Raw genomic sequence first — 17,823 nt, 5'->3', positions numbered from 1 at the left:
CCTACTCTAGACCCTTCTCTAATTGGAGAAAGCCTCACTTCTGCCCTTGGTCTTCTGGTCCTCTTACGCTACAGCTTGCAGGTTAAGCTCATTCACCCATATGGCTCTGACTACAGCCTCCATGACAATCACTCTTGACTCTGACTCACTGGAACGGGCATCTCTCTGGTCGTCACTCATGGATATCTATTTCTCTATAGAAGTAGATTTCATACTAATGAAATACAAGGCTTTCCCAGAATACCCGCTGTTCTACTCCTTTGGTGTACACATCACCATTATCTATCCAATATCCCCCAAATTAGAACCTTTAGTGACATCCTTGATAATTTCTTCTCCACCCTGTTACTTACTCAAAAAGTACTGTTCCTGAATCTATCCTCTAAACATTTTCAGAACCTGCCATTGTCCTAGTTAGGAACTTATTCTCAAGTAACTACTATCACAGCAGAATTTGTCTATATTTGTTACACTACTCTTAGTCTTGATCCATTGATTCAAAAGTACTCATCAAACCACCACAATGTGTCAAGTACACAATCTGAAGACATCAAGTCCCAATTTAAACATCATAGGATCCATTGATAGCCACAACTAGTTCCAGAAATAATCCCTTAATCTCTTTAATTTCCCATTCACATCTCTCTGCAGTACAATCCTACATAGTTTTCAGTTCTTCCAAGGTACTGTGCTTACAATGTCCTTGGCTTTCTATGGCAAATGCTTGATCTGTCTGGCATATTTTTTTCTTTCTTTATTCTTTGAGAATTTTGTATGTGTTTGCAATGAACTATGACCAGATGTACTTCCATTCCCCACACCACCTCCTTCTCCTCATTTCATTATTTTCTCCTCCTCCAGCCTCTCCTCTTCTTTAATAATTCACCATCTCCAGTTAGCTGCCTATATGTGCAAGAGTATGGAGCCAATCCATTGGAGCATGGGAACCTCACAGTGGTCACACACTCAGTAGCATATTATTTTTATAATCTCTTCCTCTACCTGAGTCTTACTCTGTCCCCACATGGGTCTCAGTTCCTCAATACTTTGTTTTTGCCATTTGATCTTTCCATCACAGTTTTGTACAATAATGAGCCCATAATTGGAAAAACTGCTGTACAAAGAATTTTGTGCATTTAGGTCTGGCCCTTGGACATCCCTCAGCTAATGACTAAATGAATACATAAAGCCATATGCACAATGGACTACTAATACCTGGCCCCAGATCTGTCACAAAAGAAAAGTATCTTAGTCATTAGAAATATTAAGCAATGAGTATATGATTTTATATAAAAAAGAAATGTATTTAAGAAAGCTTCTTCTCTCTAATTAGGGAGACTGGAGAACTTCTAACCTTTTAAAATACTAATTTTTGTGCATGCACACTTATATATATTGGATCTGGAATCACAGGTGGTTGTAAGCTGCTTGGTGTGGATGCTGGACTTGAAATTTGGGTCCTCTACCAGGGTAATATACACCTCCAACAACTAAGTCACTTACCCAACCCCAGCTTCTGCCATTTAACCTGGGAGTTGATTAATGGCATCCTCTATCATGATTTTCTGTGTTCAGAGTAGCCTGTGTTTGGGGATAATTTTTCAAAATGAGCAATCTGTATTAATTTCAGCTTCATAAGCTACAATTTTAAGCTTATCTCAAACAAAAGAACATTACTGAGAATATATCTGAAGCTTTAACAGTTAAATTTTAGTTTAGTTTAGTTTGCATTTTAGTATTACTAACTCTTGCCAATCAGGCAGAAATGATGCAATACTTAGAAACTTGACCCCTTCCCAAATAGAGTATGAAAAACAGTAGGTTTCCTTTTTTTTATTCGATATATTTTTATTTACATTTCAAATGATTTCCCCTTTTCTAGACCCCCACTCCCCAAAAGTCCCATCAGCCCCCTTCCCTCCCCCTGTTTTCCTACTCAACCCTTCCCACTTCCCTGTTCTGGTTTTGCCCTATACTGCTTCACTGAGTCTTTCCAGAACAAGGGGCCACTCCTCCGTTCTTCTTGTACCTCATTTGATTCAATTATGTTTTGGGTATTCCAGTTTTCTAGATTAACACCCACTTATTAGTGAGTGCATACCATGATTCACCTTTTGAGTCTGGGTTACCTCACTTAGTATGATGTTCTCTAGCTCCATCCATTTGCCTAAGAATTTCATGAATTCATTGTTTCTAATGGCTGAATAGTACTCCATTGTGTAGATATACCACATTTTTTTTTTGCATCCACTCTTCTGTTGAGGGATACCTGGGTTCTTTCCAGCATCTGGCAATTACAAATAGGGCTGCTATGAACATAGTGGAACATGTATCCTTATTACATGCTGGGGAATCTTCTGGGTATATGCCCAGGAGTGGTATAACAGGAGGTTTCCTAAGGCAATGTTATTTCCAGAAATACATTCAAATCTATTAATGGTGACCAAGTTTCTATCGACCATTGGTCTTTCCAGGAAGAGAAAAAGAAGTGTAGGTAGGAAGCTTAACACAGCAGCCAAAGCTCTGCATCTGTAAGGAGAAGTGAGGGTCCCACTCACTCGGGCACAGATGCAGGAGAGCTCCCACCAAAATGAAGTTGTAGTGCTGTTCAGTAGAAATATAATGTGCACTCAACTCTCATTTTTAACTGAAGGGTTGTCATATAACGAAAGTAAAAAGAAGTGTTCAATTCAAAAAAGTATGTAAGTTATTAATATTAGTTTAAGAGATTTCTTTCATGAGATAACCAGTGCTTAGTTTTGAACTGTCTTAGAACTTCTTACTGTGGGCATTTCCTGTCCTCAGAAGCCATGTGTGGCCAATGACAATTTATTGAACTATATAACTGGGTAACTTTAAATTCTATTACCAGTAAAGACAGTCATTCAGAGCTAAAGTACCTCTCTTTATCTCTGTCTACACACACACACACACACACACACACACTCGGGGAGAGCAAGGGAGGAGAAGGAAAGAGGGAGAGGGGAAAGGGAGAGAGAGGGGGGGAGAGAGAGACTATTTTATATTCTATTTTGGTAACTATAAACTATTAAACATCCAGAATGTCAGGCTGGAGAGATGGCTCAGTGGTTAAGAGTACTGACTATCTTCCAGAGGTCCTGAGTTCAATTTCCAGCAAGCACATGGTGACTCACAACCATCTGTAATAGAATCTCATCCCCTCTTCTAGAGTGTCTGAAGAGAATACTCACAGAAAATAAATGTTTTTTTTTTAAATCTAGAGAGTCTTGATAACCAAATACATTTTATATCATTTCTGTGGTGGTGTGTTCTGCTTTGTTGAATACTGGCATTTCAAGCACACATCATGCATAAATGTATTCGTGGAGTCATCATTTTTAACATCCTGACTCAGGAACTACCAGTGACCAAATAAGCTCATTAAACAACCCCTAGTAATGGTACAGTGTAGGTGACAGAGAAAAAGGTAAATGTGGAAATCACCAGGACCTCCTTAAACACTGTCTCCACAAGTAGGTGTAGATGCGTATCCTCCTGAGGGGGGACTACTTTCTTGTTCATGGAAGGAAGTAACAAGAAACCAAAAAACACCAGAGGCAGGCAGGGTGCCAGAAGGAAGCTGAGAACACAGGAAGAAAACACCCTTAGGGGTGCGTAAGCAACCCTCAGTCACATCAGCAGCCAGTTCAGTACTGCCAACATCTCCCCTGAGCATGCTAGATAAATGCGTTCTCCTGTTCAACTCTGATTATGGTTATAGTAATACAGCGTGGTATGTAGTAGCATCAGCCACAGGTTACACTAGGGTGGGAGAGCATTTATCTGACCTACTAGAGAGACTTGAAAACAACCCCAGATGAGGATCTGGAACTGAGAAGCCAATGGACAATTTTACATGACGGGACACTTTACAGACCACGATAAAAAGTAGTTATTCCAGAGGCAAGAGGTTACTTACTGCCAATGGCTCTACCGTAGTATAACTATTTTGATGGACCCATGACTTCTTTTTATTTTGTTTCATTTCAATTTGTTATATTTTTGTTTACACAATTAACATTTTTTACTTAGTTTATGAATTGACCATAATTACTTATTTTTATAACATTTTATTGCAGATGTCACATATAGTCTTAAAAAGATAAATAAAGAATAACTAATTTTTGAATGTCTGATATGTATTTCATACAGAGCTAAGTATTTGGGGTGGGGCTGGGGCAGGACTTCAGACAGGGTTTCACTATGTAGGTCTGGCTGTCCTGGAACTTGCTATGTGGACCAGACTGATCTAGAACTGAACTCACAGAGTTCTACCTGCCTCTGCCTCCTGAGTGCTGGGAATGAAGGTATGTGCCACCATTCCTCAATAAGCTAAGAATTTTTGAACTTTAGAATATAATCAACCACATTATAAGTAAGACAATATATGATTATAATTATGTAAATAATATCACTGAGAACATACGGAGGACTTTGTGTGTATATAGGTAACGTTTTCCTTCATCTATTTATTAATAAGCATACATACACAAAATATGTTCATAAGTAGTGGTGCATAACTTACAAACCTTGTGATCCTAATATGTTTCTGCTAATCAACTGGTGATTTTCAGCTTTCTTTCCGGACATGAGTGTCAATATTTTACCTTCTAGATTTAAATTACTTTTGAATTTGTTCTTAATAAAGGAACAATTTTCTCTGTAGAAACTGAGAATACATTGTCCAGAATGTTCACTGCGAAGTAAGTTCGGGTAAGTCCCTTACAACACTCTTCTGAGTGTTCCCATAGTTGACGCTGTAGCCATTCCAGTGACTAGGACCTCAGACTCATTTCTGCCATCTCAGTATTTCTGTTGTTGACTCAAATCTTGAAGGTAAGAAATGTTGCTTTGTCTTACCATTGCTGACGTTTGACCCAGCAAACAGGTTGATCACTATAAAACTTGTGTTTCCCCCTTATTTATCCATCCATCCCATAACTCTTTATATCTCTCAAGTATCCACTGTACTCAAATGTCTCAGTGGTGAATTCTGTACTCCACACCCCCAGTGAATTTAGGTTTTCCTTTAATTGACCGTTGCTGACATCTAAAAGTTTATAAAATATATCAGGACACAATCCCCTTCCAGTTAAATACAAACATTCAGAAAGAGATCCAGTGCCCTCCAGGCAGGATGTAGCCACCAGTATTTGAAATGTCGTGGAAACAATGCCAGGGCCCCAGAGGAGAAATTGCTCTCTCCTGAGACCCTGTGAGGAATCTCTGTCAGACCAAGGCTTCATTCATTGCACAACTCTCTCAGGCAATGAAAATACTTAAAAAAAAAATTCTACATGCACAAGTCTATGAATCTTCTATGAACCCAAGTCTGCCCCTTGCAAGAGGGGATACTCAGAGGCCAATCCCTCTTTTATAAAGAATTAAATTTCATAATAGGTTTTTTTTTTCTGAGTAAAATTTGTTTTATGGTTCTCTCCCTCTTGCTTTTGTCCTCCTCCTCCTCCACTTCCTCCTCCTCCTCCTCCTTCTTTTCCTTCTCCTCTCCCTGTGTTTTTCTACTCCCAGAATCCTTTTTACTTTAGTGTCAGCTGCATAACTCCTTTATTCTTATGGGTGCTGGGGTAAAAGTGCAAAGAAAGAAACAGAACAAAACAGACAGAAAAACAACAGCAAAGATGAGTATAAAAGGTTTATGACAAAGTAAGGTAGTCTCAAATAGTCCGTCCACTTACATATAAATATAAAAAGTAGCAATTCTGGCTCCTAATTCATCACCATCGATAATCTATCATATCTACAGACAGAATGCCCAAACCCTTCATTTAGTTGTATCTTCGCTGAAGATGTATACCTGAAGTAATAACCCAAGTCTGGGTAAGTACTTGTGAAGAAGGAACCTACAGTTTTCTGAGTTGGAGTCCTGTGGAAGTAGAAACAGTACAACCATAAACTAGAGTTGCTTCGAGGGGAAAACATTGAGCAATATACACAACGGTGCTTAACAGCACTGAGAGCAAGATAGATCTAAATTAATATTAGTTCCCCTTTCTTTCCCCATGCGTCTGTGTGCAGCAACTTTGCTTTTGACTTTGAAACATGAAACTTGTCCCCTCTGCCATTAGCGCACATTTCTCAAGTTGCTGAAACCCTAAATAAAGATAGAAATGAGGGCTGAGAGACAGGCCTGCTTTACAGGAGAATTTGAGGGGAGGAAAATTAATAATTATATCTTAGACCTCTTATAGTTATGATTTTAACAAAAGGCATGTCGTTTTTTTTTCTTCCTGTTCTTTTATGGTATATATCGTCTTTTTTAAAAAGGAGGATGAAGAAAAGCCCCTGGGCTAAATGGCAGGATATAGGCTTAAAGTTTCCTTTCCTCATGTGCCGCTCACTCTAGAATAAAGTTGAGAAGTCGAAGACAGAAGTACAAACCTTAAAACCCCTTTCTGGCTGAGTCCTCTACTTTGAAGCAGATTTTACACATGGAGGAGTTACAGAACTGATAGAAGGTAGCTGGCCAGAAGGCATCCTATGAGACTTTGCCTGGAAGAGGCTTGCTCTTCATCTACAGCTGCAAGCAAAGGAGAGGAAAATACCACCCACCCACCCACCCCAAGCAAGCTGGCATGGGGTTAAAATTGAAAAGCTGGCACTTTAAACCCGAAGAGACTGACACCATGAAGTCTTCCAGGACTTGCCCAACAGTGGGCCCACAAGGGGGAGAAAGTTCATTAGTTCTTAGTTTGCGGACCCAACTCACCCAGCTGGAGCTGTTCGCAGGTCTGGTTTGGATTCTTTCCGATCCTGCATCTGTAAATCGCCCCAGGATTGACCACTGAGGCATTGGAGAGCCAGCTGGCAGTGGGCGCCCCCACGATGAGCCTGAAGCAAGAACCATGCAAGTTCGCTCAGACGTGAACCAGTCTTCCCCTCCACCCTGCCCCGTCGGCTTGTGACAGCTGTGCAGTGAGTGGGTAGCAAGGGAAGTGGCGCCCACCTCCTCTGTCCATCACTGGCGACTCAGGACCAAGAGCCAGGTACCAGGAGCTCCCTGAGGATTGCCATCCCAAGATAAGTTAGTTACAAGGCTCTCTCCCCAGTGAGGCAGCTGGCTGAAGCCAGGTTTTTCTCTGGCCTCCAGGGAGGGCGGAAAGTTTGATTCAGACAAGGAATCCCAGAGGCAGAGGCGGAGGCTCTGTGACTTGCCTCTTGGGGAGGGCGCACTCACCAGCGCTTCGTCCCGTGGCTGTGCAGCACCACCGAGTAGCCAAACAGCGTGCCGGAGGGGCCCCAGTACAGCAGTGCACTCTCCGGGTCCAGGTTGTAGGAGTGCCCGATTGGCACCCCGAAGTACAACAACAGCATCACCGCTTCTTGGAGGGCGACCCCTCGGGCCCTCGGTCTGCACCTCGCTTCCGCAGCCATGCACTCTTGGTGGGGAACATTCAACACAAAACGGCCGCTGACCAGAGTTGCCCAGGATGCGATGGTTGGCCAAAGCGAAGAGCGCCCCAAGAGATGAAGTGCAGCAGTGTGTCCGGTGCTGGCAGGCGACAGGGGCGGAGAGAGGGACGCCCGAAGAGGAGGGGAATTGGTGGCCACAAGCGGAGCGATCGTGGTGGTCAGGGATGCTTCAGGCTCTGGCCCACACCCCGTTTCTGTGGCTCGGGGGCCAGGGGCTGGGTGCTCCTAGGATCTGGGTGGGGTCCTGGGTGTGGTGCAGTGGCTCACACAGACAGGCCTCCCTCTCCCCAAACGGATCCCCATCCCCGCCCCACAGCAGCTGTAGGGGGCGCTAGGGGACCTAGGTTGCACGGACTCACACCCTAGCCAGGTTCGGGCAGACATTACACTGTTGGCTCTGGCTTCTGGGGCCCAGCAAAAATAACCCTCAGGGGAACATAAAGCAGGTCAGGGGATTCCCTTTTGAAAGTTGGCTAGGGCTTGATGCCTAGCCTTGGGGCACTTCACCGAGGGACTGGCCTCCTTGGCCAGTCCCAGTGGCCAATAGTGGTTCCCCAAATTTGGGAACTAAGAGTCTCAAGAATCTTCCAGGACTTCCTTTACCAGTTAAAGTGCTGTGTAGCATACTGAAATTACACAGTTCACAAGGAACTCAAACCACTGCTCCCGCCCCTCATCCCCCATCTAGGGAGCATTTGGTGACAAAAGTATATGGCTAGTCTTCAAAACTCCCAGGCCTGCAGCCTGTTATGCCGGCTTCCTTCCTCTCCACACTTCCTCTTAATAGAGTCTGTATGCATGAGCAAGCCAGGCACTAACCTAATCCGAAACCCAGGCTAGCTAAGGAAATTCTGTGCCTCGCCTCACTTAGCAGACTCCGCCCCCTTGCTCACTTCTTCATAACTAGTCCCCATGTACACAGGCTCTCAGTTACCCCAGGACACACCTGCCACCAGAAGTGTAGACACAGCATAAGACAAGGTCATATTGGGCTTCTAAAAAGCCACCCGACAACAGAGTCGCAGCACACCTGAAACAGGTGATGGGACTCTGCTGAACACACTCTGCGTGTGCGGCTTTTCACGCTGGCGCAAGCCGCAAGTGCTGGTGAGAGCTAGCGGGTGAGATTCGGGCCCTCTTACCGTTGCTACACGGAAAGACAAATTAAAAGAAAAAGGAGTCTGTCTGCCAGTTACACCAACGGACTCGCACACCCTCAGCTGTCCCTGTTCACTGAGTCAGATCATCTCATGCAGCTGGAAGCACCGGGTCCTCTGAACACTACCACAAATCAGCAAGATGCATGGAGGAGCACTCAGCAACCTTTTTGGCCAAATGGTAGAAAAAAAAATCACTATTCCATAAAGTTTAATTGTTTGGGGACGCTTGAAGAGAGTTGGAAGGCAAGGATCATTGAGTTGGGCTATACATACTGTGAGAAGAGACACAGGGGAGGGGCCATCAGCCTGGTAGAGTGACAAAAAAAAAAAAAAAAAAAAAAAAACCCTAGTAGGCACCTCCCGAGCCCCACAGGCAGGCAAGGAATGGTTAAACTCTGGTCTGGGCTGATAGCTGTAGAGTGGCTAAAGGGCAGGTCCTCACCTCTATCATTCAGATTACAAATTTGCTCCTTTTCCAGAAGTATTATTCGACATGCTATGTCAACCCTCCTTCTTTCCCTTAGGAGTTGAGCATAGCTCTGTTGCTAAAAATCCCCTCCCAGTGGTGAGATCTAAACAATGTCTACCCCTTCTGCTAACATCTCAAAGGCAAACCGAGGCATGGTTCTGAAATTCCTTTCCTCTGGGGAACTGTCTTAGTTAGGGTTCCTATTGCTGTGACAAAGCACCATGATCAAAAGCAACCTGGGGGAGGGAAGGATTTATTTGCCTTAGATATCCTGAATCATAGTTCATAAGGGGAAGCCAAACAGGAACTCAAACTGGGCAGGAACTTGGAGGCAGGAGATGATGCAGAGCCACTCTCTTGCTTCTGGTGGCTTACTTGGCTTGCTTTCTTGTGGTGCCTAAGAACACCAGTCCAGGGTGGAGGTGGTGCCACCCACAGTGGGCTGGACTCTCCCACACTCTATCACTAATTGAAAAAAAAAAATAATGTCCTACAAGCTTGCTTCCCTACAGCCCAATCTTATGGAGGCAATTTGTTAACTGACATTTCTTCCTCTCAGGTCAAATTGACGTACCCAGTACAGGAATCCATATGTTTGCTGTGTTTCTTACACAGCACAAGTGAGGGTTACTAATATGTCGATTCTCCTTCCCAAAAGGCTACACCTGGAAAATCATCAGAAATGAGGGTTTTTTTTTTTTTTTTTTTTTTGTAGAGGCATAGATGGAGCCCTGCCCACAGTCTTATTTTGTTTACATAATCCAGCCCTGCCTTCAAAGGATAGCAGCTAAAGCAGGCTTTCATACACCAGGTAGAGGGAGCTGTTGGATGTTCAGGGGAGGGTCTATGACCCTCTCACCTCTCCATGTGGTGTTTAAACTGTCAATGGGTCCATCAGGGATAATCATTTTGCAAGAGGGGTAAGCTGAAGTCCACAAGATGGCAGTTGCTAGGCTCAGAGGATAGTCACATACAAGCCCTATGCCTTAAGCAATAAAAGGTCCTTGACACAGCTTTATAAAGTCCAAATTTGATGTTCTCTTTCCTTGGTGGCACTCTCCTTTGCTGACTCTCTTTCTTCCTTGAGATGTAGTCCCAGACCATCCCAAGCCTGTCCCTTGTCCTTGGAGCCCTTTACTTAAGCCATCTTTGCTCTTTCTAATCCTTGAAGTTCCCCAAGGTCTTTCTATCCTCCTCCATGTCTTGCCCCTCTACCTGGGCACACAGCCATTCTCTGACTTCACATAACTTTCCCTTCCCTTCCTCCTCCCTTATTCTCTCCTCGCCTTCCCTCTTTCTTCCCTGCTATAGAGATTCTTTTTCTCCCATCCAATGTAAAGCCTCCCTGTTCTGTTCATTTTTTTTTTATCGGAATCTCATGTTTTATTTTCCTTGTGCCTTTGCTAGAATGAGAAGAAACTGAAGCTGTCCCTGCTGCTCTGGTGACGTAGCTGCTGCTGACATGTAGTAGGCACCCAATGGCTATCTTCCGGTGTCCCTTACATGAGCATCACTAATTCCTAGAGGAAGGGACTCAAAGTGTATAAAAGAGAATGCTTGATAAAAGAAAGAGAACACATGTTTTGAGGAAGAGTGTAATGTGGTCAAATGGGACTGTCATCCAAGATGGGCTAAGCAGAGGTAGTGACCACATAATGCAGATCTAAAAAATCAATTCTGAGTCCTACATGTGAGGCAGGGAACATGAAAGAGTAGATGGAGTTCATTAGGGATGTGTGTGTGTGTGTGTGTGTGTGTGTGTGTGCATGCGCATGATGCTACAGTGATGTAATGTAACGTAGATGGGTAAAACAAGACTGGTACTTTTAGTCCAGTTGGCTGAGATAATGGCACAATGGAAAACAAAAACAACTGCAGAGAGAGGAGGTGGAGTGGAGCAGACTAGACAGGGAAGTCTTCTTGGGTGATGCTGGCTGTGCTTTACATTGAAGTAGAAGGTACTGCTGGAACATTCAGCAGGACATAGCTAGCAAGTGGTGGCATAAACTGTCTTCTATTATATGTTCTCAATTACTATGTAAAATAATAATAGATGCATAAGGGAAATTTTTATCATCTCTCTGCCTTCCTTTAATCTAGCCTTTGAATGTGTCTCCTTCCCCACAGTGAACTGTGCGTCCAAGTGTTGGTTCAAGGAGCACTCTTGTGGATTCACACCATGGGCCTTTGTTCCCCGTGGGGGTAAAGCTCCCAACCAGAAGCAAAAAGAGCTATTCTTTCATCTTAACAGCAACGTTAGGCGCTGTTTCCGCACGCATTTCCTGTTTATTTATTCATTCAGTACTTCAGCAAATGTTTAGAGCATTAGCTGTGTGTTACTGAAAGATAGCAATATGGAATGATAAAGGGCAGAGGGTGCTTACTTCCTTTATTGTGAATTTCAATAGAGCAGTCCAAGAATAAATACTAAATATTTCTCATTTTCAATTTTTCACTTTTTGGTCCATTGATATATATTTAAGGAAATAGTTTTTCCGACATTACATCGTCAACATACTCTACCTCTGATACTTCTACTTGTTCCTCCCATAAATCAACTCAAACTCCCATTAAGTTCTTGACTGAAGCTCAATGCCTTCCATGGCAGGTTTCACTCAAACTAACTTTTTGCACACATCAAACATAGCCAATATTTCCCCCCTTTATTGTATTGCTTCATTTTAGTTGAAATCAGGCAATGACGCCAAACAAGGAACTGCTGGATGCCAGGCAAGAAGGTGCAGACAAGACATTTAACAGAAGGTGATATTTCTTCTGGCTAAATATGCTCAGAGCAACTTTGCTACAATAGATGGGTAGTTTTAAATTTTTCATATTTTATCACTTTTTCAAAATGTAAACTCCATAAACTGCTTGATACTTGATAACTTCTTAAACCATGTCTGTTTCATGCTTGGGTTCACATGCAGAAACAATTGCTTCTCTTGTTACAGCGTATAAAGGACCTCGTGTGAGGCTATTCCTGTCTCAGAGCACATGCTTATTATGTGACAATGTTTTATCTCATAAGTAATCTGACCTGGAAGATTGGATTTATGCACTGGAATGATTTAACAACTGCTTCATGTAAGATGCCGACAGTTCACAAGACACAGCTCAAAGCATCCCCCTCTCCTGCTATCAGAGGGCAGAGACCATGAAAATGTATTTTGTGCAACACTGTCTTTATCTCAGGACTCTGTACATATGACCTTGGCTGAAAACAGAGTTTATGGGAGTTTTAGAAAAGGGAGTGGAGAAAAAGTATAGAGTTGTTTTCAGATAAAATGACGTCATACAACAAGAATATATTTACATATATCCTAAAGACTTGGAAGACATACTCACATAAAAATCAAGGATATAGTTTAACACAGGAATACCTAGAAAAACAGGATATATGAGTCTGAAACCAGAAAACAATTTCAAAGGGTTCAACTCAGAAGATACATGTTCAGCACCAAGTAAGATATAGTAGTGTTGTCAGGAAGCATTTAGTTTAACCCTAAATCAACTTCCTTTCCTCTTTCACTTTCTTCTGTTTTGCCAGACCAAACTGGAGACACACAGAGATGAGTTCTTACAGGCAAGATGAAAGAGATAAGAACACACATGGGACCAGAGTATCAGAGACCAAAGAGAGCCAGAATGTAAACTAGAACAGAGGCATCAGCTTTCTAGGGATAGTAGTGGGAAACAATGCTACTTTCCCAAGATGCTTCAAATCCAGAAGAAACTTTGGGAAAATCATATTTTAGACTAGTAAAATATACAAAAACTTACTAATGAAATTTTCTGTTTATGATTTACTTGAAAATCTACAGCTTTCCTGGCTAAACAGGGATCTGGGAGACCCGAGGCCTTCAGTATAGAACTGCACACATAGTTTTTAATGTTTTCTTGTACAAATACAAAAGTAAAGTATCTATTTCCACCCTTCATCTATGTATATATCTCTTGTTGTCTCTGGCTGCCTGTCTGGAAGTCCAGTAGCAGGAGCACAGCTGAAAGACAGGAACCTCCCTGGAACTCATTTAGCTGTCAGCCAAGATGAATCAAGGAGCTCAACGTTTAGGGAGACAAACCTGGTTGACCTCTGGCAGCCATACACACGCACAGACACATGTGCATGAATACATACACACGTTCTCCCCCTGTTCAAACACACAGACAGACAGACATAAATGAGATAACACTAGGACATAGAGAGAACGGAAGCAGGGGAGCCAGGTCAAGAGGGTGAGAAGCATTAATGGCCATGCGGCAACATGTTGGCGTCTGCCTGCAGCTTAGAGAGTATCGCTGATTCTCCAGGAAGCAGAGGTCACAAATTGATGCCAGAAGTCTGCAGAGCATCTGGTTCTTAGTAGCAGAACTGGAAGTTGCATGCTTATAGTTCTCTGTGAATTTAGTCAGTCTTAGTTAATGCCTTTGTATAATTTATATTTTCTTAAAATTGTTTTGACACAATAGATTTTATCCCATTCTTTTCTTTTCCTCAACTCCTCCTCCATCCTCCCTACCTCCTTATCTACCCAATGTGTTCTCTTCTCTTCTTCCTCTTTCTCTGACTTTCTCTGTGTATCTCTCTCCCTCTCAAAAATGAAAACATACCAAAAATTGAAAAGTAAAACAAAACAATAATGAAAAAAAAAAACAAAGAGTACGCAAACAACACAACACAGCAATTGAAAAATCCTATTATGAAGTATTGAGATAGTGTTTTTCATTATATGTAGAGTTTTGACCTAGAATCATCAAAACTAAAAGTTGCCTTTAGGACTCTGCCATCCAGAATTTGTGTGGATAGCAAGAAATTTTGTCTATAAAGGAATACCCTCAATGGCACACACAGCTACACTAACTTCAACTGCTATAAAATAAAACATTAAACACAATTTTCTACTTTATTTACATGACACAATGGCTTACAAGATGTTAACTGACTGCTGGTATATTCCTTCTCCTCACAGGACTACTCTAAAGGACTGGAATGACCTATCCAAAGAAATGGCCATTAAAGTAGTGCCAAGTTTCAGGTCTTGAAACAGAAGTAAGGCCAAACAGGAATAAGAACCTCTTGTAATTCGTGAAACCAATATCAATCCATTCAACATGGAGCAGAAGTACAAGGGAAGAGACAAATCTGACACTCAGGAGTGAGGGAAAAGGCACTGGGACAGGAGGTCAGCAGAGTGGCCCTGGGCAGTGACTGTGAATGGGCAGAAGGGTCTGTGGTCCCTTCCACAGCTGCATGTGGAGTCTTAAAGAGGCAGATGTTTGAAGAGGTAGACCATTAAAACTGACCAAAAGAGACTCCAGGGCTGGTTGGTCTTTCAATTTTCTACTCATTCTTTACTGTCCTTTTCTTGTGTGCTTAGATGGAAACTATCCATGTGTCAGGACCTGGAGCTACCAGAGAAAGACTTTGCTCTAAATAATTGTGAAATAGCCCCTGATCTATTTATTGTCTTCTTATGTTGATAAAAAAATCTACTTTAACTTCTAGCTTAGCTGACTTCAGAATTTTTCTCTCATAAATTAAGGAATCTATGGAAATTCTAGCTCTTTAGTCTTTATCTTTAGCAGATATTGATGGCCACTCTTCCTAGCTCAGGGTTTGTCATAAATGTCATAAATGAGGCAGAAGGGGGAAAAATCAGATAGAATGCCCTTCTAGATCCAAATAAGTCATATTTCCATAGTTAAAGATTTTATTAAAATAATTTCTAGGCTCACTGATCTATCCAGATTCAAGTATAAACATCAAAACAAAAACATATTTCAATATTTTTTCAGAAGGACTTCCATTTTGCTCACTCTTCAAACACAGTAACGTGTATTGATGACAATAATTGTGAAAAGGTTCTAGCAAAACTGACTAAAATCCCCACAAATTAATAATGTAATGGCTGTACTTTAAGGCTTCCAAGCTTTCAAGAATTCTTTAGGGCCAGATGATATGGCCAAGTTACAGAGCCATGGACCTTGCAGGAGACAAAGCAAGTCATAATAGGAATTGTGGGAGTCTGATATCATCGTCTTATACTGTGGGAGTCTGATATCATCATCTTATACAATCGTCACTTCCACAAGACTCAAAATATGTTTAAATGGGTGAAGTGGAAGTATCTATAAATCTCTTGAATTCCAGTTTAACTTCCAGCTAAGTATCAATAGTCCCAGGAGTGGGTGAAACACACTTTTATCAAGCCTAATGAAATTTAATTGGCTCTATTGAAGTGAATCCTTATCTTGGGGTCCATGCTGTTATGAATGACAATTTCCATCACTTTGAGTCCCACCAGCTATTTATAATCTAAAAGCCTGAAGAGGTAAGATTAAGTTTTTCTATCTCATGGCAGACTCTTTCCAGACTATCCACAGTACCACGTTTCTCTTAACAAGAGAACTGTACTTAGTAGAAAATTCTTCCAGATTTCAAAACGTCCTTTGATAATAATCTTTCACAGACACAATTTCTAAATGGGTTTTAACTCCAAGTAGGGGAATTCCTTATTTTTCACAAAAGAAGTCAGCAAAGGGAGATGAGGGGGGCTTTAGTAGGCTGAGGATGCTGCTTGAAGTTGAGATGGTACTCGGACTTGTAAACAACAACATCAAAAGGTCTTCTCTGCGGGGATTACCCACCAGAGAATCATTTGTTGCAGGATAAGCCTGGTTCCTTCATGTCACTCTGTATTTGTAACTTTGATGTCCTTAACAGATCCAGTCCAGCTCCTTGTCTCTTGGAGCCATCTTGACCACTTGTTTAAGCTGAGATCCCGAGGCCTGTGATCTTCCTTGTGAAATCTCCCCCCATCACAATACAATGACTCTGACATCACCCCATGAGCCTAGCAATGAGTGACCATTTAGTCAACGAGAGGAATTTCAGTATCAAAATGGCTTTGACCTGATCAATGTATTTCAGGCCTTGACAAGAAAGCTGCAGACCAGCTCTGTGGTCCGAATTTATTCCATTCTTAACTGTCTACCTTTCTCTCAGTGAATTCTTAGTGACATATTCCTTAATCAGGAACTCTGTTTGTTGGAATCAAGATGCTTATAGTATGTATAACTATAGTATGAGAAACTGACACAAAACTAAACAAAACAGTGGCTGTTCCTTTAAAATGAAAGTTGTACCTAAGAATAAAGTGGGAAGAAAACCATCTTCCAAAGGAAGAAACCTACCTAGAATCTTCATGTCAATGTTAATCATTAGGAATAGTTGCTCTTGTATGCCCTGAGCAATGGAGACTAGTCTCAGACTTACCATGTACTACAATATACACCACTGTTGCTAGGGATGAATTCCGCTTATCCCATAGACACGGTAGAATAGAGGACCAGGAAACATGAGGACCCACAGATCATCTAGAATGTAAAGGACCCACATTTGGATACTTTACACCATATGGTGGTATGAAGAGCCAAAAAAGGAGGCAGGATATAGATAATGAAAATAAGGTATAAAGTATACCAAGCTAAGAAGAATGGATTTTTACTGCAGTCTGAAAAAATGATATCTTATGAAGCAAAGTGATATGATTATACAAACTCACATGATGGAAATTAGAGTCTAGTTAAATGACTGATGTACAAACGCAGGAAAAAAAGATAACTAGAGTTCAAGGTAATTGGATCTTAAAGAGTGAAAGAGAAAGGGAGGGGTAAGGGCCGGAGAGCAATGTGATGCTGCAACTCATCCTTGTGATAAGCTGCAGGAGTGGACCAAACTGGGAAGATACTTTGGGACATTATGTTAAATATAAATTTTCTGGCATTATGCTAAATGTAAATTTTCTGAGAGCCATGTAAGTTAAGTATCACATGTATATGCACATGTATACACACACACACACACACACACACACACACGCACACACACATAAGTATAGGATTCAGGAGAGATATCTGTGCTAATGATAATGTTTTGATAGCATTGCTAATCTGTAGGGGATGGTGAAGAACATCTTTCAGAAAACAAGAGGAGAACTATAAAAAAGTGAAAAGAGTTTTAGATCAGACAAAGGGAAAACAACCCATAAGTAGGTATAAAAAGGATCATCAGATTCAACCAGAGAAATGTCTGTGCAAACTGAGAGTAGAGAGTAGAAAGAAGTATGTATAGCATAACTGACAGGCAAGGTACCTGGGGTTAGTTGTGTGAGGTTCTTGGATGGCATATGATTTGTAAAACTGTGTGTAAGGAAGATAAACTAGGGTTGCAGGTGATACCAGGTGCTCTGTCCACAGAGAAGCCTGAGTGAACATCCCGCACAGTTACACCTTCACTTCTAAAGTAAGACTTAAAATCAGTCCAGAGAAAGGAAATCCCCTGACTCCTTCTCTGTAGCAGAAAAGGCCAGACATTGCCTCTTCGATTAATACCATAAACCTTTTCAAACACCAGTTCCATTGGCTCAGTCTTAATGTAATTCTCCTTAGACAAAGCTGATAGTGATTAGCATTACTGCCCCAAATCCCTGCTACCTTACCTCACTTCAAATTTAGGCACAGTAGGGAATTCTTTAGAAAAGGTGATAGGCACATCAATCTTAGTGCTTCAAAAGTTCAATAGACACATGTTCCACTATGTTCATAACAACCTTATTTATAATAACCAGAAGCTAGAAACAACTAGATGTGCCTCAACAGAGGAATAGATACAGAAATATGTAGTACATTTACACAATGGAATACTACCCAGGCATTAAAAACAATGACTTCATGAAA

At 41.7% G+C, this 17,823-nt stretch overlaps 1 protein-coding gene across 1 annotated transcript in view; it reads right to left on the bottom strand.

Annotated features, from left to right (window-relative positions):
* Positions 1-7,933, bottom strand: part of Itga4 (integrin subunit alpha 4) — a 73,209-nt gene extending 65,276 nt beyond the window's left edge. Inside the window, exons 1-2 of the mRNA XM_052182782.1 lie at positions 7,217-7,933; positions 6,749-6,870 (exon numbers count right to left, since the gene is read on the bottom strand). Of these exons, the coding sequence (XP_052038742.1) occupies positions 6,749-6,870; positions 7,217-7,413 (319 nt within the window). The 5' untranslated portion in view covers positions 7,414-7,933. The remainder of the gene's footprint in view (positions 1-6,748; positions 6,871-7,216) is intronic.
* Positions 7,934-17,823: the final 9,890 nt, after the last annotated feature.

Source organism: Apodemus sylvaticus, chromosome 5, assembly GCF_947179515.1.
Source record: "Apodemus sylvaticus chromosome 5, mApoSyl1.1, whole genome shotgun sequence".
Classification (NCBI taxonomy): Eukaryota; Metazoa; Chordata; class Mammalia; order Rodentia; family Muridae; genus Apodemus; species Apodemus sylvaticus.
This window is presented reverse-complemented; position numbering and strand designations above follow the sequence as displayed.